Below are 26,950 nucleotides of genomic sequence, written 5' to 3'. Positions count from 1 at the left end.
CCATCCAACACTTAGTGAAGGAGGGGAAGAGGGGGTGGTGGAGAGGTGGAAAGAGGGGCAGGAGAGGAATGTGAGGGAGGGGGAGGAAGGGTGGAGGGGAGGGAGGAAGGAAGGGAGGGAGGGAGGAGGAGAGGAGGGAGGGGAGGAGGGAGTGGAGGGAGGAGGAGAGGAGGTGGTAGGGAGCAGGTGAGGAAAGAGGAGGAGGAAAGAGGAGGTGGTGGAGGGGAGAGAGGAGGAAGGGAGGGAGGAGGAGGAAAGGGGAGAGAGGAGGAGGAAGTAGTGGATAGGAGGGAGGGAGGAAAGGGAGGGTAGTGAGGAAGAGGGAGGCAGGGTGTGGAAAGAGGGGGTAGTGGAGAGGAGGGAGAAAAGAGGGAGGGAGAGGAAAGGGGGGGGATGGTGAAGGAGGAAAGGGAAGGAGGGGGTGTTGAGACTCAGGGAGCTGGCTGTGTGTAACTGGGCTGGATGTTGTGCATCTCCGGAAGGATGAGGGAAGAATTTAAACCGGGGCTTTTTGTTGTGACTGTATAAACTGAGAGCGAGAGCAGCAGAGGAGGGAGGAGGGGGGGAGGGAGTGAATGAGTGACTGAGGGGGGGAGTGAGTGAGGGAGGAGTGAGGGGGAGTGAGTGAGGAGGGAGTGAGGGAGTGAGGAGGGAGATGGCCAGATTCCGCAGGAGGAGCTGCATCGCGCTGTCTCTCTTCAGCATCTTCCTCCTGGGCACCATGATGGCTCTGAGGACGCTGAGAGCCGCCGATGGTGAGGGGGAGCCGAGCCCCGGGCTGCAGCGGCCGCCCCCCGCGGGGGGCAGAGCGGGCAGCCGGCTGCCCCCCACCGCCGCCCGCCTGGCGGGATACCCGCCCGCCAACCCCGACCTGCACATCTTCTACTACGCCTGGTACGGCAACCCGCGCTGGGACGGCCGCTTCGTGCGCTGGGACCACCCGCTGGTGCCGCACTGGGACCCCAAGGTGGCGGCCAGTTACCCGCGGGGCCGGCACAGCCCCCCCGAGGACATCGGCTCCAGCTTCTACCCCGAGCTGGGCACCTACAGCTCCCGGGACCCCCGCCTGATGGAGCAACACATGAAGCAACTGCGCTCCGCCGCTCTGGGTAAGAGGCAGCTACTGTCACTGTGCCTTGCATTGTCAGTCAAACCAAGCTCACATCCTGCACAAAGAAAGTTACTAAGATATGCATCAAATTTTAAAGATGTATCATTGTATTCATTTGTCTTTCATCTATCCTTGGCCACACTGTGAACAATCCTTCTCCACTGATTCCTAATTCTCTTAGAGTGGCCAGTCCACCTTCTCATGTTATCCATCTTCCTTCTGCACCTTTTTCCAGGTGTTTTTGCCTTGCATCCCTCCCCTCAAACAATCCCCTCTCCTCTCCATATGTCAGCTTCCTTAATAAGGACGGCACGGTGGCACAGTGGTTGGCACTGCTGCCTCACAGCGCCAAGGGACCCGGGTTCAATTCAAGCCTTGGGTCACTATCTTTGTGGAGTTTGCACGTTCTCCCCATGTCTGCGGGGGTTTTCTCCGGGTGCTCTGGTTTCCTCTCACAGTCCAAAGATGTATGGGTAGGTGGATTGGCCATGCTAAATTGCCCCCTAATATCAGGGGAATTAGTGGGGTAAATACGTGGGGTTTTGGGCATAAGGTCTAGGTGGCATTGTTGTCAGCACAGGCTCAATGCGCCGAATGGCCTCTTTCTGCACTGTCGGGATTCAGTTGCACCCCTTCCCTCAAACAATCCCCCCTCCATATTCAAAATATGTCAGCTTCCTTGATAGTGGAGGCACGATGACACAGTGGTTAGCACTGCTGCCTCACAGCGTCAGGGACCAGGGTTCAATTCCGGCCTTGGGTGACTGTGTGGAGTTTGCACATTCTCCCCGTGTCTGCATGGGTTTCCGTCGGGTGCTTCGGTTTCCTCCCACAGTCCAAAGAGGTGCGGGTTAGGTTGATTGGCCATGCTAAATTGCCCCTTAGTGTCAGAGGGATTAGCAGGGTAAATGCAGGGATAGGGCCTGGGTGGGATTGTTGTCACTGCAGGCTCAATGGGCCAAATGGCCTCCTTCTGCACTTTAGCAATTCTATGGGATATCACTGTGTGAAACAAGTTCCTCTTAACTCCAGCTTTCTCAAGCACCTGCTTGTCTGCCTGTCCGTAACACACCCAATGTGCATCTGAGTCCTTTCATTTCAAATGCCCTTAGCTGAGCCTTGTGTGTTGTATGTATAGTATGTATATTGTATGTTTAATATCAATGTGGGTATGTATATACACAGAGTGGATATAATTACACATGATAATAGCTACAGAGAAACATCACTCAGGTTTGACCCGTCTATCCCTATATTTTACACGGGTTGTGACTCAAAGAAACATAATCAGGGGTTTTGTTACAGAGTTTGATCACAAATGTGGGGATTAAAGTCTCTGAGCAATGAGATCAGTTTTGCTACTTCTGAAGAGAAAAATTCCGACACAAGGTTTTTCAAGTAATAGAAAATGCTGTACTTCCTCAGCAGGTCAGGTAGCATCTGTGAATTGGGAGACAGAGTTAATGGGTGGGATTTTCCATAGCCCCCATGGCATGTTTTCCGATGGTGGAGGCAGCTCACCATTGACTGCCGATGAGGTCTTCCAGTCCCTGCCAAAGTCTATGGCGTTCTGCACAGCCTGCCTGTCCCACTGCCTGGGAACCCGCCATGGAGGGTTCTGATCATACTGAGCCTTCAGGGGGATCGGATGATCCTGCTGGCGGGAAGGGCTGGAAAATCCCGCTCAATGTTTCAGGTCAATGACTTCTTATCAGAAGTGAGCAAAGTTAGAAATGTAATAGATTTTGAGCAAGTGAAAGTTGGGGAGGGGGTGGAAAAAAAACAAGGTTTGCGACAGGGTGGAAAACAGGACGGCACGGTGGCACAGTGGTTAACACTGCTGACTCACGGCGCCAGGGACCTGGGTTCGATTCCCTGCTTGGATCGCTGTCTATGTGGAGTTTGCACGTTCTTCCTGTGTCTGTGTGGGTTTCCTCCGGGTGCTCCGGTTTCCTTCCAAAGATGTGCAGGTTAGGTGGATTGGTCATGCTAAATTGCCACTTAGTGTCGGGGGTCTGGTAGGATAAATGGGGTTACGGGGATAAGAGCTGGGTTTGTGGTCAGTGCAGGCACGATGGGCCAAATAGCGTCCTTCTGCACTGTAGGGCTTCTATGATTCCAGGAGAGGTGAAATGACAAAAGGGTTGACGGTGCAGGGCCCGAAGGGAGTGGAACAAGTAAAGAAACAAAAGTCATGTCTAGAGGAGGTGTGAATGGCAGAATGACGGACAGCTGAAAGCAAAAATAAGGGAACATTGAGACTAAAACCAAAACCTGAAGAGAAAGGAAACAAAAAGGGGGAAAGGATTATAGTCTGAAATTGTTGAACTCAATATAAGGTTATACAGACAGCCTCATTGAAAGATGAGATGCTGTTCTTCTGGCTTATGTTAAGCTTCACTGGAATATTGCAAGCAGCTGAGGACAGAGAGGCGAGCATGACAACGAGGTGGAAAAGTTATTATGAGAGGCAGTCGGAAGCTCAAGATCGCACTTGCAGACTGAACGGAGGCCTTCTGCAAAACGGTCACCCAAATCTGCATTCAGTCTCCCCCTTTGTAGAGCAGACAGCATTGTGAACAGTGAATACTGTATATTAATTTGAACGAACGACACACAACTTGCTATTTCACCTAGAAGGAAAATGAGGGGAGTGAAGTAAAGTGGCAGATATTCATCTCTGCTCTTGCAAAAGTGGTATTGACGCTAGACTATTAATCCAGAAACCCAGCTAATATTCTGGGGACCTGGGTTCGAAACCCTCCACAGCAGCTGGTGGAATTTGAATCCAATAAAAAATATCTGGAATTAAGATGACCATGAAACCATTATCGATTGTCGGAAAGACCCACCTGATTCACTAATATCCTTTAGGGAAGGAAATCTGTCGTCCATACCTAGTCTGGCCTACATGTGACTCCAGAGCCACTGCAATGTGGTTGACTCTCAACAGTCCTCTGAACAAGGACAACAAGGGATAGGCAATAAATGATAGCCAGCGACGCCCATGTCCCATGGATAAAAAAAAAGGAGGCATGCATCAAGCCTTTAGATGACAGTATATCTTGAAGAACCTTGATCAAATGGGTAGCACAGTGTAGCACTGCTGCCTCACAGCCCCAGGGACCTGGGTTCAATTCCAGCCTTGGGCGACTCTGTGGAGTTTGCACGTTCTCCCCGTGCCTGCGTGGGTTTCCTCCGGGTGCCCCAGTCTCCTCCCAAAGTCCAAAGATGTGCAGGTTAGGTGGATTAGGTAAACGAGCAGGGTTACGGGGGTGGGTTTGGGAAAGATGCTCTTTCAGAGAGTCGGTGAAGACTCGATGGACCGTATGGCCTCCTTCTGCACTGGAGGGAATCTATGGCTCAAGCAACAATTGGATATGTAAATCACAACCAAAAAAAAAGACATGATATGAAAACATCCATTTCCCTAAAAATTAGAGAAGCCGGAAATATAATAATTTCAACTTTTGAGGGAGGAGAATCTGGTACTGCATGGCTGGCTACAATCCTAAATGAAATGTCACTTATAAAGAAATGCTGATTTTGATGGGTGTAGAAATGGGATCAGTACGTGCTGCAAGGTTAGACCATCAAATCCACAAACTGACAGAATCACAATTTGTGCTGTTCAAGATAATTGTCTGAGAAAAGAGCTGTCAACGAAACAGGGCCTTAGCTTAGCGAAAGTTGTGAACTGAAAAAAACTATAATGCTATCATTTGTAAAACGATCAATAAACAGTAAAACGAGGACTCATAAACGCTGCCCATCTTGGGGAGGATGAGCTCAGAGAGAATTGTGTGGATGGTATGTAAAGTAGTATAGATCCAGAGAAAATGACTAACTACTAAGGCATCAGTCAATCATTCTGTCTTCTTCACCATATCCCTTTCAAGCATATTTCCAATTCATTTTGGAAAGTTCGGTTGAAGTGGATTGCACAAGGAGAAGGTGACCAACTGTCTGGACTAGCTTGACTTAAACTAACCATTAGTGAGATATGGAAGTAATACTGATGGCTGGGTATGATTGCCAGTTTGGGAGTGCTGATTCGGTTTGTATGTGCTGAATATGTTGTTTAAAGAAGAGTGAATTATAGATTCATATAATGCATAAGGAGGCCTTTCGGCCCACCAAGCATGTGCCAGCTTTGTAAATGGTTGGTCAATTATTCTATCTTCTTCATCTTGGGTGGCACAGTGACACAGTGGTTAGCACTGCTGCCTCACAGCGCCAGGGACACAGGTCCGATTCCGGCCTCGGGTCACTGTCTGTGTGGAGTTTGCACATTCTCTCCATGTCTGCGTGGGTTTCCTCCGGGTGCTCCAGTTTCCTCCCACAGTCCAAAGATGTGTGAGTTAGGTGGATTGGCCATGCTAAATTGCTCCCTAATATCAGGGTGATTAGTGGGGTAAATGCGTCGGGTTTTGGGCATAAGGCTGGGTGGGATTGTGGTCAGTGCAGAATTGATGGGCCGAATGGCCTTCTTCTATATTGTATGATTATGTGATTATTTCTATGTTTCCCATTCAAGCATATTTCCAAATCATTTTGGAAAGTTCAGTTGAAGGGTATGGCACAAGGGAAAGGTGACAATGTTATAAAAGGGCATCAAAGTAAAAAGGCAGCAGAGTAAGCTTTTGGAGTTTAAGAACATAAGAACATAAGAAATAGGAGCAGGAGTAGGCCATCTGGCCCTTCGAGCCTGCCCCGCCATTCAACAAGATCAGGGCTGATCTGAAGCGAATCAGTTCCACTTACCCGCCTGCTTCCCATATCCCCTAATTCCCTTATCGATCAGAAAACTATCTACCCGTGATTTAAACATATTCAACGAGGAAGCCTCCATCACTTCAATGGGCAGAGAATTCCAGAGATTCACTACCCTCTGAGAGAAGAAGTTCCCCCTCAACTCTGTTCTGAACCGGCCCCCCCTTATTTTGAGGCTGTGCCCTCTAGTTCTGGTTTCCCTTCTAAGTGGAAAGAATCTCTCCATCTCTACCCTATCCAGCCCCTTCATTATCTTATATGTCTCTATAAGATCACCCCTCATCCTTCTAAACTCCAACGAGTACAGACCCAATCTGTTTAATCTCTCCTCATAAGCTACGGGCCTCATCTCCGGTATCAACCTGGTGAACCTTCTCTGCACTCCCTCCAAGGCCAATATATCCTTTCGCAAATAAGGGGACCAAAACTGCACACAGTACTCCAGTTGCGGCCTCAACAGTGCCTTGTACAGTTGCAGCAAGACCTCCCTGCTTTTATATTCTATCCCCCTCGCGATAAAGGCCAACATTCCATTCGCCTTCTTGATCACCTGCTGCCTGAAATGGAATTCAGAGCTGGTTTCAAATTACTTTGAACCCACACTTATTATTGCAGGAGAGTGGAATCCAATAGTATAGGGAACTGGCATGATACAGGAGTTCCGAAAACGCTGAGGCTCTGGGGCGGTCACAGTTGTAAGAAATGTCTCTGGATAAACTCACCTGATCTCCCAAGTTACTGAGCTCAACAAACGGCAAGGTGGCACAGTGGTTAGCACTGGTGCCTCACAGCGCCAGGGACCCGAGTTCAATTCCGGCCTTGGGTCACTGTCTGTGTGGAGTTTGCACATTCTCCCCGTGCCTGTGTGGGTTTTCTCCAGGTGCTCCAGTTTCCTCCCACAGTCCAAAGATGTGTGGGTTAGGTGGATTGGCCTTGCTAAATTGACCCTAGTGTCAGGGGGATTAGCAGGGTAAATATGTGGGGTTACAGGAATAGGGCCTGGGTGGGATTGTGGTCGGTGCAGACTCAATGGGCCGAATGGCCTCCTTCTGCACTGTAGGGATTTTATGATTCTATAAAGCAACCTGAGTCATTTAGCACTACATTTGTAGGAGGATGGGTCTCTACAGTTAAAATTACAGGAGATGGTAACCCGATAAGTTAGGAGTAATAGTGAGACAAAGAGAAAGGAAAGTAGGTGATTTGTTTCCTCCCACATCCCACCGGGGTTCAGATAGAGGCAGTTCAGAAAACTCCGGGGACCAGATTTCTTTTGTGGTGGAGGCACAGGGCAGGTTCATTTCCACATCTCAAACCCAGCCCTGACGGGATGTAGAAACATGAGCAGTATTCTGGTGGAGGGGATCTGCCAATTGAATTGGTGATGGGTCCTCCAACCAATTTGTAGCCGGTGATGGGAGGAGGTGAGAACAGAAGTGGGTCACTGGAAATGTGGACCACATTCTGACTTGCTGCAGTAACCATTGCTGTGACTGCTGTTGGGTAACCTTTAAACTTGAATCAGAGAAACCCTACAGTGCAGAAGGAGACCATTCGGCCCATCGAGTCTGCACCGATCACAATCCCACCCAGCCCCATAGCCCCACATATTTACCCTGCTAGTTCCCCTGACACTAATCAACCTAACCTGCACATCTTTGGACTGTGGGAGGAAACCAGAGCACTCGGTGGAAACCCACGCAGACATGAGGAGAACGTGCAGACTCTGCACAGACAGTGACCCAAGTCCGGGAATCGAACCTGGGTCCCTGGCGCTGAGAGGCAGTCGTGCCAACCACTGTGCCACCTCTTTCTATTGAAAAATGGAAAGTACAGACTTTCCACATTTCAGAGGGCAGGTGGAGACCTGGAAGCCAGGGGAAGGTAGGAACGTGAGAATTGTTTGAAAAAATGTTGAGTTTTTCTGTGATGGGTCTACTTTACTAAGCCTCTTCACTGAAACTTATCAGTCGAATTTCTCCATTCAAAATGCTGCTGACCCTGTTTTTCATTGGACAGCTTCTGAAGAATTCGAAAAGATTCAAAGACAAGCTCCAAATGAGTTATTTAAGTGTCTCAGTTGGCCTGATCATTACTGTGGGCAAGTTCACTAGCTCGCCCTTCACCCACCTTCACAAAAGTCAAGCGGGGCAGAAATGGAGGCGCAGAGAATGGAGGCCCCATTTTTTGGGTTTTTTTTTAGAAGTTTTATTCATTAATGGGATGTGGGTGCCGCTGGCTGGGCCAGCATTTATTGAACATCACTAATTGCCCTTGAAGGGGCAGTCAGCCACATTGTTGTGGATCTGGAGTCACATTTAGGCCCAACCACATAAGGTTTCCTTCTCTAAAGAATATGAATGAACCAGATGGGTTTTCATCACAATTGTTTCATAGTTATCATCAGACTTTTAATTCCAAATTTTAATTGAATGCAAATTTCACCATCTGCAGTGGCAGGATTTGAACTCAGGTCCCCAGAGCAATGGGGGCCTCTGGATAGCGAGTCCAATGACAATACCACAATGCCACTGCCTACCCACTTCCATTCTGGCCTTCCCCCAGCAGGGAAGAGCCAGCGGGAGTCGGCGATTATTGATGTTAATGTTATAATCCTATCACAATGAATTGCATGCTCTCGTTGCAAGTGAGAGCAGCTATTACTAATTGGAAAAAGGTTTGGACATTATTCTTAAGTATTTGTAAGAACCAGTTTCCACCTCCGTGAGGGGAAGAAGGAAGAGGGAGTGTGTTCTCTGGGTTTCATGAATGAACCTAAGGAAAGAATTGACTCCAGGTTCTTCCTTTACTCTTATGAGGGAAGGCAATGGTCTCACTAAACTATCCATCTGGAAACTCAGCTAATGTTCTGGGAACCCGGGTTCGAATCCCGCCACGGCAGATGATGCAATTTGAATTCAATAAAAAATATCTGGAATTAAGAATCTAGTGATGATCATGAAACCATTGTCGATTGTCAGAAAAATCCATCTGGTTCACTAATGTCCTTTAGGGAAGGAAATCTGCCGTCCTTACCCGGTCTGGCCTACATGTGACTCCAAAGCCACAGCAAGGTGGTTGACTCTCAACTGCCCTCTGAAGTGGCCTAACAAGCCACTCAGTTCAAGGGCAACTAGGGATGGGCAATGAATGTTGGCCCAGCCAGCGATGCCCATTGTCTCATAAATGAATGAAAAAATAGAATGAGGACTGGGTTCCAACAGCCAGACTGTCCAGCATTGCCTAGCTACGGCACAGAGGAGGGTGAAAATGCAGCATCGAATCCACAAGCAGTGCCCCAATTTAAAATAATCACCAAAAATAATTAAATCGGGAGATTTGTAAAAAGATCTTCACAGAGCAAGTTAAATTTTGGAATACTCCACTGCAAGTCATTGTTGAAGCAAGAACCACAACGCAAATTCTGTTAAAAGACAATAGCAAAAAGTAAGTAGGAGAAAATAGTAAAACGGGGAAAGAAAACTACTCGTCCAAACTGTTTGTGGGGGAGGGAGAGTAAGCATGAGAGTGGGGTTGGGACAATGCGACCCGTACATTGTTTCTCAGCTGTAACAGTTTATGAATGTAAATCACAGGACAAGAAAAATCAAGTCCAATCTGTGGAGAATAGAGGTCGTTGGAGAAATGTTATTTAAGTGTAGCAGTTGAAAGGCAAGGGAATAAGAGCCACTGGCAGTCCTAAAAGTGTTACACTAGAGTATTTAAATGAAATGAAATGTTGGAGCCAAGGTGAAATCATGCCTGGGCAAGATTACAGCAGATTACAGAGTGGGCCAACAATAGATTGGGGCTATGGCAGCACAGAGTTTATGTTACTGGATGACTAAAGGCCAGGACTAATGATCCATAAACGTGGGCCCAGATTCCATCATTAACAGCTGGGGAGAATTTAAATTCAGTTAATTAAATAAGTCTGGAATTAAAAGCTCGTCTCATGAGACAGCGGATCATTATAAAAACCCATCTGGTTCACATGAGGACAAGAAATCTGTTTCGTTGCCCAGTCTGACCTATACATAACTCCACGCCTTACAGCAATCTGGTTGACTTTTAACTGTCCTCTGAAAGGATAGCAAATTACTCAGTTGCTTTCAAGAAGGTAGTTCTGCAGCACCTTCCCAACAGCAATTAGGAATGGGCAATTAATGCTGGCCTTACCACCCACACACATTTCCTTTGAATGAAAAAGAGAATACTTGAGACCAGATGTTAACTCCTGAAAGGCCGGTGACGTGTTTACGTAACATATAAAAGACTTGAATTTACAAAGTGCTTTTCTTGACTACAGGACACCCCAAAGCACTTTACGGAGTGTTGTCACGGTTTCAGGAAATAGGATAGCCAATTTGCACATAGCCTAGAAACTAGAAGCAGGCCATTCGGCCCTCCGAGCCTGCTCCACCATTCATTATATATATATAGAATAGAATTTCTACAGTGCAGAAGGAGGACATTTGGCCCATTGAGTCTACACCAACCACAATCCCACCCATTCCCTATCCCCAAAACCCCACGAATTTACCCCACTAATCCCCCTAACACCAAGGGGCAATTTTAGTATGTCCAATCAACCTTACCTGCATATCTTTGGAGTGTGGGAGGAAACCCACACAGACACGGGGCGAATGTGCAAACTCCACACAGACAGTGACCCGAGGCTGGAATTGAACCCAGTTCCTGGTGCTGTGAGGCAGGAGTGCTAACCACTGTGCCACCATGCCGCTCATGGCTGACCATCAAATTCAATATCCTGATTCCTCCCTCTGCCCCCGCCCCCCACCATATCCCTTAATTCCTTTAGCCCTAAGAGCTATATCTAATTTCTTCTTGAAAACACACAACTCTTGGCCTCAACTACTTTCTGTGATAGTGCATTCCACACATTCACCACTCTCTCACAAGCAGCCATGTAGCAATGGTCAGATCATTTGTTTTTGTGATATTGGTGGAGAGATGTCTGTTGACCAGGACACCAGGAAGAACGCACCTGCTGGCCTTCAAAATGTGCTATGGGATTTTTTTTTGCAGCCACTTGAGAGTTTGGTTTGGTGTCTCACCCGCAGGATAGCACCTACCTGGCATATAGTACTCCCTCAGTATAGCACTGCAGAGTCATGCTGGATCACAGAGCCAGAGCTGAAAGAAATGTGTATTGTTTCCAGCCAGGACAGTTAGTGAGATTTTGCAAGCCCAGGCAAGTCGTGGGGGTTACAGATAGTGTGACATGAACCCAAGATCCTGGTTGAGGCCGTCCTCATGTGTGTGGAACTTGGCTATCAGTCTCTGCTCAGCGATTCTGTGTTGTCATGTGTCATGAAGGCTGCCTTGTAGAACACTTACCCGAAGATCAGAGGCTGAATGCCCGTGACTGCTGAAGTGTTCCCCGATTGGAAGGGAACACTCTTGCCTGGTGATTATCGAGCGGTGTTCATTCACTCGTTGTCGTAGCGTCTGCATGGTCTCACCTATGTACCATGCCTCGGGACATTCTTTCCTGCAGCGTATCAGGTAGACAACATTGGCCGAGTTGCAAGAGTATGTACCGTGTACCTCGTGGATGGTATTTTCATGTGAGATGATGGCATCCATGTTGATGACCCGGCACGCCTTGCAGAGGTTGCTGTGGCAGGATTGTGTGATGTTGTGGTCACTGTTCTCCTGAAGGCTGGGTAGTTTGCTGCATGATGTGGAGATGCCGGCGTTGGACTGGGGTAAGCACAGTAAGAAGTCTCACAACACCAGGTTAAAGTCCAACAGGTTTATTTGGTAGCAAATACCATAAGCTTTCGGAGCACTGCTCCTTCGTCAGATGGAGTGGATATCTGCTCTCAAACAGTGCAAACAGACAGAATCAAGTTGCAGAATACTGATTAGAATGCGAATCCTACAGCCAGCCAGGTCTTAAATGTACAGACAATGTGGGTGGAGGGAACATTAAACACAGGTTAAAGAGATGTGTATTGTCTCCAGACAGAACAGCTAGTGAGATTCTGCTGTTTGTCATTTTCATAAATGACCTGGATGAGGAAGTGGAGGGATGGGTTGGTAAGTTTGCTGACGACACCAAGGTAGGTGGTGTTGTGGATAGTTTGGAGGGATGTCAGAAGTTGCAGCGAGACATAGATAGAATGCAAGACTGGGCGGAGAAGTGGCAGATGGACTTCAACCCGGATAAGTGTGTGGTGATCCATTTTGGCAGATCCAATGGGATGAAGCAGCAGTATAATATGAAGGGTACCATTCTTAGCAGTGTAGAGGATCAGAAGGACCTTGGGGTCCGGGTCCATAGGACTCTTAAATCGGCCTCGCAGGTGGAGGATGCGGTCAAGAAGGCGTACGGCGTACTGGCCTTCATTAATCGAGGGATTGAGTTTAGGAGTCGGGAGATAATGCTGCAGCTTTATAGGACCCTGGTTAGACCCCACTTGGAGTACTGCGCGCAGTTCTGGTCACCTCATTACAGGAAAGATGTTGAAGCCATTGAAAGGGTGCAGAGGAGATTTACAAGGATGTTGCCTGGATTGGGGGGCATGCCTTATGAGGATAGGTTGAGGGAGCTTGGTCTCTTCTCCCTGGAGAGACGAAGGATGAGAGGTGACCTGATAGAGGTTTACAAGATGTTGAGAGGTCTGGATAGGGTAGACTCTCAGAGGCTATTTCCAAGGGCTGAAATGGTTGCTACGAGAGGACACAGGTTTAAGGTGCTGGGGGGTAGATACAGAGGAGATGTCAGGGGTAAGTTTTTCACTCAGAGGGTGGTGGGTGAGTGGAATCGGCTGACGTCGGTGGTGGTGGAGGCAAACTCGTTGGGGTCTTTTAAGAGACTTCTGGATGAGTACATGGGATTTAATGGGATTGAGGGCTATAGATAGGCCTAGAGGTGGGGATGTGATCGGCGCAACTTGTGGGCCGAAGGGCCTGTTTGTGCTGTGGCTTTCTATGTTCTATGTTCTATAAGTCCAGGAGGCAAGCTGTGGGGGTTACTGATAATGTGACATAAATCCAACATCCCGGTTTAGGCCATCCTCATGTGTGCGGAACTTGGCTATCAGTTTCTGCTCAGTGACTCTGCGCTGTCGTGTGTTGTGAAGGCCGCCTTGGAGAACTCTTACCTGAAGATCCAAGGCTGAATGCCCGTGACTGCTGAAGTGCTCCCCCACAGGAAGAGAACAGTCTTGCCTGGTGATTGTCGAGTGGTGTTCATTCATCCGTTGTCGTAGCGTCTGCATGGTTTCCCCAATGCACCATGCCTCGGGACATCCTTTCCTGCAGCATATCAGGTAGACAACGTTGGCCGAGTTGCAAGAGTAGGTACCGTGTACCTGGTAGATGGTGTTCTCACGTAAGATGATGGCATCCGTGTCGATGATCCGGCACGTCTTGCATAGGTTGCTGTGGCAGGGTTGTGTGGTGTCGTGGTCACTGTTCTCCTGAAGGCCAGGTAGTTTGCTGCGGACAATGGTCAGTTTGAGGTTGTGCGGTTGTTTGAAGGCAAGAAGTGGGGGTGTGGGGATGGCCTTGGCGAGATGTTCGTCTTCATCAATGACATGTTGAATGCTCCGGAGGAGATGCCGTAGCTTCTCCGCTCCGGGGAAGTACTGGACGACGAAGGGTACTCTGTCCACCGTGTCCTGTGTTTGTCTTCTGAGGAGGTCGAAGACAAACACAGGACGCGGTGGACAGAGTACCCTTCGTCGTCCAGTACTTCCCCGGAACGGAGAAGCTACGGCATCTCCTCCAGAGAAAAATTGTCGTCAACTGCCAGTTTCCAGATGCAATTTTACAACTCATCTGCTTCATCCTGGACCACAATGTCTTCACCTTCAACAACCAGTTCTTCATCCAGACACACGGAACAGCCATGGGGACCAAATTCACACCTCAATATGCCAACATCTTCATGCACAGGTTCGAACAAGACTTCTTCACTGCACAGGACCTTCAACCGATGCTATACACTAGGTACATCGATGATATTTTCTTCCTTTGGAGTCATGGTGAGCAATCACTGAAACAACTATATGATGACATCAACAAGTTCCATCCCACCATCAGACTCACCATGGACTACTCTCCGGAATCGGTTGCATTCTTAAACACACGCATCTCCATTAAGGACGGTCACCTCAGCACCTCACTGTACCGCAAGCCCACGGATAACCTCACGATGCTCCACTTCTCCAGCTTCCACCCTAAACACGTTAAAGAAGCCATCCCCTATGGACAAGCCCTCCGAATACACAGGAACTGCTCGGATCAGGAGGATCGCAACAGACACCTCCAGATGCTGAAAGATGCCCTCATAAGAACAGGATATGGCGCTCGACTCATCGATCGACAGTTCCGATGTGCCACAGCGAAAAACCGCACCGACTTCCTCAGAAGACAAACACGAGACACGGTGGACAGAGTACCCTTCGTCGTCCAGTACTTCCCCGGAGTGGAGAAGCTACGGCATCTCCTCCGGAGCCTTCAACATGCCATTGATGAAGACGAACATCTCGCCAAGGCCATCCCCACACCCCCACTTCTTGCCTTCAAACAACCACGCAACCTCAAACAGACCATTGTCCACAGCAAACTACCCAGCCTTCAGGAGAACAGTGACCACGACACCACACAACCCTGCCACAGCAACCTCTGCAAGACGTGCCAGATCATCGACACGGATGCCATCATCTCACGTGAGAACACCATCTACCAGGTACACGGTACCTACTCTTGCAACTCGGCCAACGTTGTCTACCTGATACGCTGCAGGAAAGGATGTCCCGAGGCATGGTACATTGGGGAAACCATGCAGACGCTACGACAACGGATGAATGAACACCACTCGACAATCACCAGGCAAGACTGTTCTCTTCCTGTGGGGGAGCACTTCAGCAGTCACGGGCATTCAGCCTTGGATCTTCAGGTAAGCGTTCTCCAAGGCGGCCTTCACAACACACGACAGCGCAGAGTCGCTGAGCAGAAACTGATAGCCAAGTTCCGCACACATGAGGACGGCTTAAACCGGGATGTTGGATTTATGTCACATTATCAGTAACCCCCACAGCTTGCCTCCTGGACTTGCAGAATCTCACTAGCTGTTCTGTCTGGAGACAATACACATCTCTTTAACCTGTGTTTAATGTTCCCTCCACCCACATTGTCTGTACATTTAAGACCTGGCTGGCTGTAGGATTCGCATTCTAATCAGTATTCTGCAACTTGATTCTGTCTGTTTGCACTTTTGAGAGCAGATTTCCACTCCATCTGACGAAGGAGCAGTGCTCCGAAGGTTTATGGTATTTGCTACCAAATAAACCTGTTGGACTTTAACCTGGTGTTGTGAGACTCCGTAGTTTGCTGCAGACAATGGTCTGTTTGAGGTTGTGCGGTTGTTTGAAGGCAAGAAGTGGGGGTGTGGGGATGGCCTTGGCAAGATGTTCGTCTTCATCGATGACATGTTGAAGGCTCCGGAGAAGATGTCGTAGTTTCTCCGCTCCGGGGAGGTACTGGACGACGAAGGGTACTCTGTCCGCCGTGTCCTGTGTTTGTCTTCTGAGGAGGTCGGTGCGGTTTTTCGCTGTGGCGCGTCGGAACTGTCGATCGATGAGTCGACATTGTCCTGGCTGGAGACAATACACATTTCTTTAACCTGTGCTTAACCCTCTCTCCACTCACATTGTCTGAAACTTTAAGACTTGATTACCTGTAAAGACTCGCATTCCACCCATTATCTTGTAAATTGAGTTTGTGTCTTTATATGCCCTGTTTGTGAACACGAGTCCTCACTCACCTGAAGAAGGGGCTTGGGGCTCCGAAAGCTAGTGCTGCCAAATAAACCTGTTGGACTTTAACCTGGTGTTGTGAGACTTCTTACTGTGCTTACCCCAGTCCAATGCCGGCATCTCCACATCATGGCTTTCTCCTGAGGCAGATGGGCCAAGCCAAGGCTTTTCCTGACTCCCACTACCCGCTGTCAAGATAAAAATCCAGCCTCATAAGAGGGGAAAATTACAAGATTCCAGTTTGAAGTCAGATCCATTCGGATGACGGAATGAAGCACTTTTCATGTTTCAGCCTTCACGGTACTTATGGTAAGGTAAAGGTGAATTCATCATTGTCCCAGATTTAACCTGAGGATCACCACACCTCAGGCGAGGGGCAAGGTTGAGAAGGCGGGGGCAGTCACCATCCCGAGAGTCAGTGTGTAACATGCTACCACCGATTCTCAAACTCCCGCTGCCATTTAATGCTCACCTGAGTGTTGATTGGCAGTGGGTGGGACTTACATCCACCCTCAGAGCTGGGACATACACCAGATGGGGAGGGAGTCCCAGAGCTCCAAGGTGCCAGAGTGAAGTGCGTCCCAACTCTGAGGTGGCCAACAGCGTGGACCCCCACCGCCATGTCCCGCCCAAGATGTCAGTTTCTCGCACCCATACTCATGCCCGCAAACCTAATAATTGAGGCTGGGTGGATAAACACCCTTAAGTGGCCACTCAAGGGCTTTAATAGGTGATAGAGTAGGATTCCCACCCGATGCCCTGCCCACCCAAGCGTGAACTTGCATCTGGATTTAGGCGGGCATGTTCCCAGAGGCGGGGAAATCCCATCCATTCAATTTTAGGTTCCCTCCCCCATGTAGGTATCATTCACACTGGACAAATGTTGAATACAGCGCTGTTTCAGCAGCAGGAGCAGCAGACCAGAATGCAAATAGTAAAATAGACTAGGGTATTGCATGGCTAATGGTTATTGTGGATAGTGTAAAGCGAATCAGAACTCGGGCTTAAAGGGGTAAGTCCCCTGTGATACTGAAATAAACTACCGAAGGATGGTCAGAAGTTTTTAAAAAAGTCTTGAAAAATTATCAGAATGGAAAAGAGGAATTAATAGCAAAAGATAGAATTATGTGAATGGGATCATGCAAAACAAATGGGGGAGATAAATTAATGAGGGCATACAAGTGAAAAGAAACATAGAAATTGGGTTTTGGAGGCCCTGTTTTCATTCAGAACAACTCAGGACATTGATCATTGTGGTTAAAATGGAGACTAAACCATTGAAGCTCACATCAAGCGTATAAGAGTGTCAGTATTGCTTTGTTCACTTGGCAGGGGAAAGCCTGCTCACTTGTGACTAATTACTATTCCATTTACCCAGAGGTGAGCAAACTGCACAACGCCACTTGCAAAATGGTGATAAATTGCATGAAACCAATTTTCTCCAGACATGAAACACCTAATGGGCTACAGTTTGTAAAAGATTACTTCAGGCAGCGTGCCAAAGAATGGGATTTCACTTCACACCTCTTCAAGTCCAAATTGTCCACTCCTGGAGGAGTCAGTGCACACCGTAACTTAGAAATAATAGGACAGCGAGAGTGATGGGTATGGAACTGCCAGAGTTTAATGTAGTATCCTGGTATTAGTTGTAAGTATTCGCATTCCAACCATTATTCATGTAAATTGAGTCTGTGTCTTATAAGTTCTGTTTGTGAACAGAATTCCCACTCACCTGAAGAAGGGGCTCAGAGCCTCAAAAGCTTGTGTGGCTTTTGCTACCAAATAAACCTGTTGGACTTTAACCTGGTGTTGTTAAACTTCTTACAGAGTGGATTAGCATTAGTACACGTTCATACAGGAAGACAAATAGGAGAATATTGCAACGACAGGGAGAATTACTGAAGATTACAAATTCAAAGTTGGCAAAGCAGAAGAAAGAACAAACATTTAAGCAAAAGTAATCCGCCAGTCCAGAAATCTGCTGAGAGTGCCTGTAAAATAGAGCCACAAGTACAAGTACAGAAATATTCACCAAGCAGCATACGTAACCACGTTGCAATTTGTTGTGGTCATGCAGAACCAAATAGAGGCCATTCAGTCCATCGTGCTGGGGACGGTTCTTTGAAAGACTATCCAATTAGTCCCACTAACATCACTGTTTCCCCAAAGCCCTTTTCCAAATGTACATCCAATTCCATATTGAAAATTGCCTTTCAATTTGATTTTGATCTGATTTATTATTGTCACATGTATTAACATACAGTGAAAAGTATTGTTTCTTGCGCTCTATACAGACAAAGCATACTGTTCATAGAGAAGGAAAGGAGAGAGTGCAGAATGTAGTGTTACAGCCATAGCTAGGGTGTAGAGAAAGATCAACTTAATGCTGGGTAGGTCCATTCAAAAGTCTGACAGCAGCAGGGAAGAAGCTGTTCTTACGTCGGTTGGTACGTGACCTCAGACTTTTGTATCTTTTTCCCGAAGGAAGAAGGTGGAAAAGAGAATGTCTGGGGTGCGTGGGGTCCTTAATTATGATGGCTGCTTTGCCGAGGCAGCGAGAAATCCAATCCCCTTTCAGTCAATGCATTCTGGATCACAACAATTTGTGGCACAAGTCATTTTTCCTCATTCCACCCGTGGTATTTTTCGACAGTTACCTTAAATTTATGTCCTCTGGTTATCGACCCTCCTACCAGTGGATCCGTTTCTCCCTAGTTACTGTATCAAAATCCCTCAATACATGCTGTAAGCGTAGAATATTTGTACTGTTAGAGATGTGTTTTCCATGCGTGCGTACATTTTTTATGTACAATGTATGAAGAAATGCTTTTTGAAAGTTGTGGTGGCCCATTCCAAGATGGATTCCAAGCTCTTTACTGAAAACTAAAATGGTCACTCTGAGACAGTAAATAGCCTCAAAGCTGCTGCTCTGTCACCATAGTTTCACCAGAAACCTTAATTTTACCACACTTCCAAAGGAGTTATGGAGGGAGCAGCTTCAAGGAAATTCCCCCAACACTTTTGCCTTGCAGGTATATGTGACTAATATTATCTGTAATATTATAATAATATTAATATATAAATAATATTGATAGGTAGAGGGATCTGGATGTACAGGTACACAGGTCACTGAAAGTGGCAACGCAAGTGGAGAAGATAGTCAAGAAGGCATACTACATGCTTGCCTTCACCGGCCGGGGCACTGAGTTTAGAAATTGGCAAGTCATGTTGCAGCTTTATAGAACCTTGGTTGGGCCACACTTGGAACATAGTGTTCAATTCTGGTCGCCACACGACCAGAAGTATGTGGAGGCTTTGGAGAGGGTACAGAAAAGATTTACCAGGATGTTGCCTGGTATGGAGGGCATTAGCTATGAGGAGAGGTTGGAGAAACTTGGTTCGTTCTCACTGGAACGACAGAGGATGAGGGGCAACCTGATAGAAGTCTACAAGATTATGAGAGCCATGGACAGAGTGGATAGTCAGAAGCTTTTTCCCAGGGTGGAAGTCAATTACAAGTTGGCATAGGTTTAAGGTGCGAGGAGCAAGATTTAAAGGAGATGTACGAGGCAAGTTTTTTACACAGAGGGTGGTGGGTGCCTGACACTCGCTGCCGGGGGAGATAGTGGAAGCAGATACGATATGACTTTTAAGGGGCGTCTTGACAAATACATGAATAGGATGGGAATGGAGGGATATGGTCCCCGGAAGGGTAGGGGGTTTTAGTTCAGGCAGGCAGCATGGTCAGTGCAGGCTTGGAGGGCCGAAGGGTCTGTTCCTGTGCTGTAATTTGCTTTGTTCTTTGTTGCTTGTATCTCTCCTGGCTCTGTGGTACAGATTGATTTGTAATTCTTGATCATCAGATATTAATCTGAGCAAGCCATTCCCCAGAGAAACCAAAGCAAACAAAGTCGCCATCCCACTGTTTACTAAGTTGTGGAAAGTGTTAATGCCAGACCACTTTGAGAAGATTGCTTCAACTTCAGAGGGGAATATAGCCTCTAATTTTATATCTTCCAACACTCCTTGAGTGACTCCTGTCTCAGCCATGGCTCGGTTACCAGCACACTTGCCTCTGAGTCAAAGGTTTGCGGGATCAAGTCTCACTCCAGAGGCATGAGCACATAATCTAGGCTGACACTTCCGTGCAGTGCTGAGGGAGTGCTGCACAGTTGGAGGTGCTGTCTTTCAGGTTACACCAGGGCCCCACATGCTCTCTCAGGTGGGTAGAAAAGATTCCATGGCATGATCTCCATCAGGGGAGTTCTCGCTGGAACCTTGGCCAATATTTATTTTGATTTGATTTGATTTATTATTGTCACATGTATGAGTATACAGTGAAAAGTATTGTTTCTTGCGCGCTATACAGACAAAGCATACCATACATAGAGAAGGAAACGAGAGAATGCTGAATGTAGTGTTACAGTCATAGCTAGGGTGTAGAGAAAGATCAACTTAATGCAAGGTAGGTCCATTCAAAAGTTTACAGCAGCTGTTCTTGAGTTGGTTGGTACGTGACCTCAGACTTTTGTATCTTTTTCCCGACGGAAGACGATGGAAGAGAGAATGTCCGGGGTGCGTGGGGTCCTTAACTATGCTGGCTGCTTTGCCAAGGCAGCAGGAAGTGTAGACAGAGTCAATGGATGGGAAGCTGGTTTGCGTGATGGATTGGGCTACATTCACGACCTTTTGTAGTTTCTTGCGGTCTTGGGCAGAGCAGGAGCCATACCAAGCTGTGATACAATCAGAAAGAATGCTTTCTATGGTGCACCTGTAAAAGTTGCTGAGAGTCGTAGCTGACATGTCAAATTTTCTTAGTCTTCTGAGAAAGTAGAGGTGTTGGTGGGCTTTCTTAACTATAGCGTCGGCATGGGGGGAACCAGGATAGGTTGTTGGTGATCTGGACACCTAAAAACTTGAAGCTCTCGACCCTTTCTACTTCATCCCTGAAACAATGTCACAACACCAAATCATCAATTATCTCATGGCTGTTTGTGGGAGTTCTCTGTGAGCAAGCTAATTGCTCATGTTCCTTTATCACACCAGTGAGTGTACTACAAAATAAAAGTACTTAAATGGCAGAAAATGTTTTGGGACATCCTGGGGTCATGGAAGGTGCTAACTAAATGCATCTTTTTTAAAAAATGTTTTGTTCCATGTGCTACAGGCAGGAGGGGGATTAATTTACACAGTCCTGATTTCTCCCCTCACCACCAATCCATTAACAAGATGGTTTTGATTTCTGAATTCCCCCTCTGTAAGTGGTGGTGTATTTTCCCCAACCCTTCACTTGGGAGAGTTCCAAATCTTTATTAATGATCCCATGGCAAACATGGTAAAATAAGAGGGTTGTTTTATTTTTGCGCACTCAAAGTGCAATGTCCCCCCTTTGCACTCGTACAATAAGAGAAGGGTAAAGGAAAGAAAGAGGTAAAGGGCAGGACCACGGTAAAATAAGAGTTATGATTTTACATGAGTCCAGAATTAAAAGTCCAATGGTGTATTTTTCGAATGGTAGCTGGCCGACTGTTAAATAAGAACTTAAGAATTAGGAGCTGCAGTAGATAATTCAGCCCCTCAAACCTGTTCCACCATTCAATACAATAAGGGCTGATCACGCCTTGGTCCCATCTCCGCCTTCCTGCCCACCTGTCATAACCATTTATCCTGCTACTCATTAAAAGCCCCATATGGGCGGCACGGTGGCACAGTGGTTAGCACTGCTGCCTCACAGTGCCAGGAACCCGAGTTCGATTCCCAGCTTGGGTCACTATCTGCGGGGAGTTTGCACATTCTCCCCCTGCATGGGTTTCCTCCGGGTGCCCTGGTTTCCTCCCACAGTCCAAAGATGTGTGGGTTAGGTGGATTGGCTGTGCTAAAATGTCCCTTAGTGTCCAAAGACGCGTGCGTTAGGTGGATTAGCCCTGGTAAATGCACGGAGCTACGGGGATAGAGTGGGGTTGGGGGGTGGATCTGGATAAGATCTCTTTTGGAGAGTTGGTGCAGACTCGATGGGCCAAAAGACCTCCTTCTGCACTGTCTACAGTTCTATACCCTCCTCAAAGTTGTTTAGTGATCCGGTGTCCACTCCATTCTGGAATAGAGAATTCTACAGATTCATGACCTATTGAGTGAAGTAATTCCCCCTCAGTTCTGTTTTAAATCTGCCACCCCTTAGCCTAAAACTATGGCTTCTTGTTCTAGAATGTCTAACAAGGGGAAACAGTGTTCTACATCTACCCTGTCAATCCCTTTTAGCATCTCGTATACCTCAATTAAATCTCCTCTCATTTTTCTAAATCCCAACGAGTATAGACCTAAACTGCTCAATCTCTCTTCAGAAGGCAAGTCCTTCATTCTTGGAATCAAACTAGTGAGCCTTCTCTGAACCACCTCGAATGCATTTAAATCCTTCCTCAAGTAAAGGGACCAGAACTGAGTGCAGTATTCCAGATGTGGTCTCACCAATACTCTATACAGCTACAACAGCACTTCTCTACTTTTATACTCGATTCAATTAGCAATGAATGCCAAAATTCCATTTGCCTTTCTTAGTACCTGCTGCACCTGCAAACTAACTTTCTTCCATTTGTGCATGGGGACATCCAGATCCCTCTGCACTGAAGAATTTGTTGCAGAGTGATTCATCTTTCTACAAGTGAGATCTTCCATGGTCGGAGAAGGCAGGTTGAGTTGAATTAGTATTGAAGGCATAAATACAAAAGTTCCAATATAGATGACAGGCAGGCAATTTACCTGGACAGAGCTCTTTCTGCTCATATCCGCTTGATGCCTTAGTTCTGGTTTATTGCCTGGTTTATTTAGACTTTCAGAAGGGTTTTCGACAAGGTCTCACATAACAGATTACTATGTAAAGTTAAAGCACATGGGATTGCAGGTAATGTCTTGAGATGGATAGAAAGCTAGTTAGCAGATAGAAGGCAAAGAGTTAGCATAAATGGGTCTTTTTCTGATTAGCAGTCAATGATTAGTGGGGTACCGCAGGGATCTGTGCTCGGACCCCAACTGTTCACATTATATATTCATGATTTGGAAGAGGGAACTGAATGTATTGTCTCCAAATTTGCAGATGATACGAAGTTATGTGGGAGGGTGAGCTGTGAGGAGGATGCAGAGATGCTTCAGCATGATTTGGACAGGCTGAGTGAGTGGGCAACTACATGGCAGATGCAGTATAATGTGGATAAATGGGAGGTTATCCACTTTGGTAGCAATAATACGAAGACAGATTATTATTTGAATGGGTGTAAATTGAGAGAGGTGGATACTCAGCGAGACCTTGTTGTCCTCGTGCATCAGTCACTGGAAGTAAGCGCGCAGGTGTAGCAGGCATAATGAAGACAAATGGTATGTTGAGGATTTGAGTATAGGGAAGGGATGTTTTGCTGCAATTGTATAGGGCGTTGGTGAGGCCACACCTGGAGTATTGTGTGTAGTTTTGGTGTCCTTATCTGAAGAAGGATGTCCTTACTATAGAGGGAGTACAGCGAAGGTTTACCAGGCTGATCCCTGGGATGGCAGGTCTGTCATATGAGGAGACACTAAGTCGGTTAGGATTATATTCACTGGAGTTTAGAAGAGTGAGAGGGGATCTCACAGAAACTTATAAAATTCTAACTGGGTTAGACAGGGTTGATTCAGAAAGAATGTTTTTAATGATGGGGGAGTCCAGAACTAGGAGTCACAGTTTGAAGATAAGGGGTAAACCTTTTAGAACTGAGGTGAGGAGAGATTTCTTCACCCAGAGGGTGGTGAATGTGTGGAATTCACTACCATAGAATGTAGTTGAGGCCAAAACATTGTGTGATTTCAGGAAGAAATTAGGTATAGCTCTAGGGGCTAAAGGGATCAAGGGATTATGTGGGGAAGGGGGGATCTGGATGTTGAATTCGGTGATCAGCCAAGATCAAAATGAATGGTGGAGCAGGCTCGAAGGGCCGAATGGGCTCCTCCTGCTTCTAGTTTCTATGTTACAGTTCCACACGCAATATTACAGGTTCCAGCAGTTGGGGACGGTTGTGTGGCATATCTCCCACTTCCCCTGTGTGTTGGACAAAGGATGTATTTTCCCAGATCTGGAATCTTGAGGTGTTTATTAAAGGAATCAGAGTCCCTTTGTCCTTTGTAGACAAACTGTCTCCAGAGGCCAGAATTCTTCTTTAGAAATGTAAAGATATTTGCACAGTTCCAGGAAGGAGTTTTAGTGCATTTTTAGGGATAACGGGTGTTTGATGTTTGTCTGTATGTTAGAAATTCCTCTGGTAAGAGACATCATGGCCAGTCAGGCTAAAGCCATGGTCCATTAAAAAAATACAGTAATAATGTTATAGAGTAGCCAGATATATATATTTTCATTCCTCTGGCCATGACACATGTGAGTTAATAGAATCTTAGAATCATAGAAACCCTGTAGTGCAGAAGGAGGTCATTCAGCCCATCGAGCCTGCACCGACAATAATCACACCCAGACCCTATCTCCATAACCCCATATATCTACCCTGTTAATCCCCCTGAAACTATGGGGCAATTTACTATGGCCAATCAACCTAACCCACACATCTTTGGACTATGGGAGGAAACCGGAGCACCCGGAGGAAACCCACACAGATACGGAGAGAACGTGCAAACTCCACACAGACAGTCATCCAAGGCCGGAATTGAACCCGGGTCCCTGGTGCTGTGACTACAGTGCCACCGTGCGGCCCCCATTGAAATCTTCCTGTGTAATATTAGCGTAATATGAAAACCATTTGCTGTTCTAATGCAGGTTTTAATGTAAATGAGTTGACACTTCTGTTAAGCTAATGGACAAAGAATGTCTTAATATAATTATCACTAATGTCATGCACCAACGACATGCATTTGTGTAGTGGTTTTAAAAGGGATGGATGTCCCTAAGCAGCTCACAGAAGAGTGGTCAAGAAAAACGAGCTTCATGGTAAAAGAAAAAGTAGTATTTGATCAAATACATAGGGGTGAATAATTTGGGGGTGGAGGGATGAGGGAGGGGTGGATGGCACCCCCACCTCCCCCCCCCCCTCCTCAAAAACCATGGTGGCGTGGAGCCAACCCGCCCTGCAGGCATAAAACACTGCTGGGCAGATTCAGAAGTGTTGAGTAGGATACCTGCCCCTCATTGGGACCAGGAAGGCGTCAGTGGCAGCTGTCCAGGACCACTGGTGAAGAAACAGCCTCAAAGCCTTGGGTTCCAGAGCAGGCGAGCCTGGGGTCTTGGGCTGGGAGGGTTTGGGTACATTAGTGAGAGGGGCTGTGGGGTTTAAGGGAGAGAGTGGGTAGAAAGGAAGGAGGTGCTTTCTGATCGGCTGAGGGAGGCCCCCAAAGAGCGACCCTCGCCTTCCTTGCCGCCCTTTAAGTAGCTGAGGTGAAAAATCATGCTTCCTGCTCCCACCCTGTTGCCCACTCCAAATGTTTTATAGCATTATCAGGGTCAGTTGGCTTGATAACAAACCTAATTGACACTTGTTCATTTAAATATGGTGGGTGGGCTACCGAATTCGGAGCCTGCCCACCAACTGGCCGCATTACAGGGGTGAGCTCAGGGGTGGGAAGGTGGTGGGACAGGTGCCCGCACTCTCCCCAATTTATATGACCCCTTGGGGCAAACATGCCCATTGGGGGAGGGGGCATGTGAAATCCAATCCATGATTTCTAAGGCGATCTTACAGGAGTTGGAAGGGTTTAAGGAGGAGTTTCTGAGCTTAGGGCATTGGCTACTTACTAAAAGTACAATTGCCAATGGTAGTGCAAAAGGGAAAATTGAAGGTGTAAGATGGGAAAGCTATGGGGTAGTGATATTGTCATTGGACCAGTGATCCAGAAACCTAGGGGAATAATCTGTATCCCACCATGGTAGATGGTGAAATTTGAATTCAATAAAAATCTGGAATGAAAAGTCTAATGTTGACCACAAAACCATTGTCGATTGTTGTAAAAACCCATCTGTTTCACTAATGCCCTTGAGGGAAGGAAATCTGCCATCCTTACCGGACCTGGTCTACATGTGGCTCCAGATCCACAGCAATGTGGTTGACTCTTAAATGCCCTCTGAAATGGCCAAGCAAGCCACTCAGTTCAAGGGCAATTAGGGATGGGGAATACATGTTGACCCAGTCACTGGTGTATCATCCCATCACTGAATAATAATTCTTTAAAATTATTAAAAGAAAGGGCTGGGTTTTCTTGGGTAAAGATGGTGGTGGGATCTGGATGTTGTGGTCTCTCCCCCATTTCTGACCGATACAGTGTTTGCTGATAGAGGCAAGGGAACAGGGTGTGATTCACACAGGAGGGAAACCCAACTCAGAAGGACCATTTGAACTGAGTGCTGCGTTTGAACAGACCCCCATGTTGGCTGCTGTAAGGACCTTAATCTGCAGCGTCAGAGTCACAAACTGATGGAGTTGACATAAACGCTCTTGAAGGGCAGATAAGGTCAGTATAACTGTCATTATCCAAAAAGATTTTAAATCCGCACTCTTTAAACTGTAAAACAAAACCCGGCTGCAGCTGTTAGTGATAGTTAAATCTCTGCTGGCCAGCTGCTGTGTAGAATCTGTTTGAGCAGTTTCAATAAAATTCTTTATTGGCATTCCACAGAATCATAGGCCAGAATTTTATACTCACCCACTGTTGGGTTTGCAGGCAGGGGGCATTCTTGCCCGCACCGACCATGCAGCAATTTTACACTGGGGTGGGCAAAGCCTCAGACAAGAAGGCCGCCCTTGCCCCAATTAAGACACAGTGGTTAGCACTGCTGCTTCACAGCACCAGGGTTCAATTCCCAACTTGGGTGATTGTCTGTGCAGAGTCTGCACATTCTCCCTGTGTCTATGTCGGTTTTCTCCCATAGTCTGAAAGACGTGCCGGCTCGGTGCATTGGCCATGCTAAATTCTCCCTCAGTGTACCCGAACAGGTGCCGGAGTGTGACGACTAGGGGATTTTCACAGTAACTTCGTCACGGTGTTAATATAAGCCTACTTGTGACACTAATAAATAAACTTTCAACCCTAAAACAAACGTGGCTAAACAAGGACCACCATTTTAAGAACATAATAACATAAGAACTAGAAGCAGGAGTAGGCCATCTGGCCCCTTGAGCCTGCTCCTGATCTTTTTGTGGACTCAGCTCCACTTACCCGCCCGCTCACCATAACCCTTAATTCCTTTACTGTTCAAAAATTTATCTACCCTTGCCTTAAAAACATTCAATGAGGTAGCCTCAACTGCTTC

The 26,950-nt window shown here is 47.0% G+C and overlaps 1 protein-coding gene across 1 annotated transcript in view; it reads left to right on the top strand.

Moving 5' to 3' along the window:
- The first annotated feature begins 655 nt into the window (after positions 1-655).
- The window catches only part of LOC144509229 (glycoprotein endo-alpha-1,2-mannosidase-like protein), a 58,747-nt gene continuing 32,452 nt past the window's right edge, over positions 656-26,950 (top strand). The window contains exon 1 of the mRNA XM_078237779.1: positions 656-1,109. Within this exon, the coding sequence (XP_078093905.1) occupies positions 656-1,109 (454 nt within the window). The remainder of the gene's footprint in view (positions 1,110-26,950) is intronic.

This window comes from Mustelus asterias, chromosome 21 (assembly GCF_964213995.1).
Source record: "Mustelus asterias chromosome 21, sMusAst1.hap1.1, whole genome shotgun sequence".
Classification (NCBI taxonomy): domain Eukaryota; kingdom Metazoa; phylum Chordata; class Chondrichthyes; order Carcharhiniformes; family Triakidae; genus Mustelus; species Mustelus asterias.
This window is presented reverse-complemented; position numbering and strand designations above follow the sequence as displayed.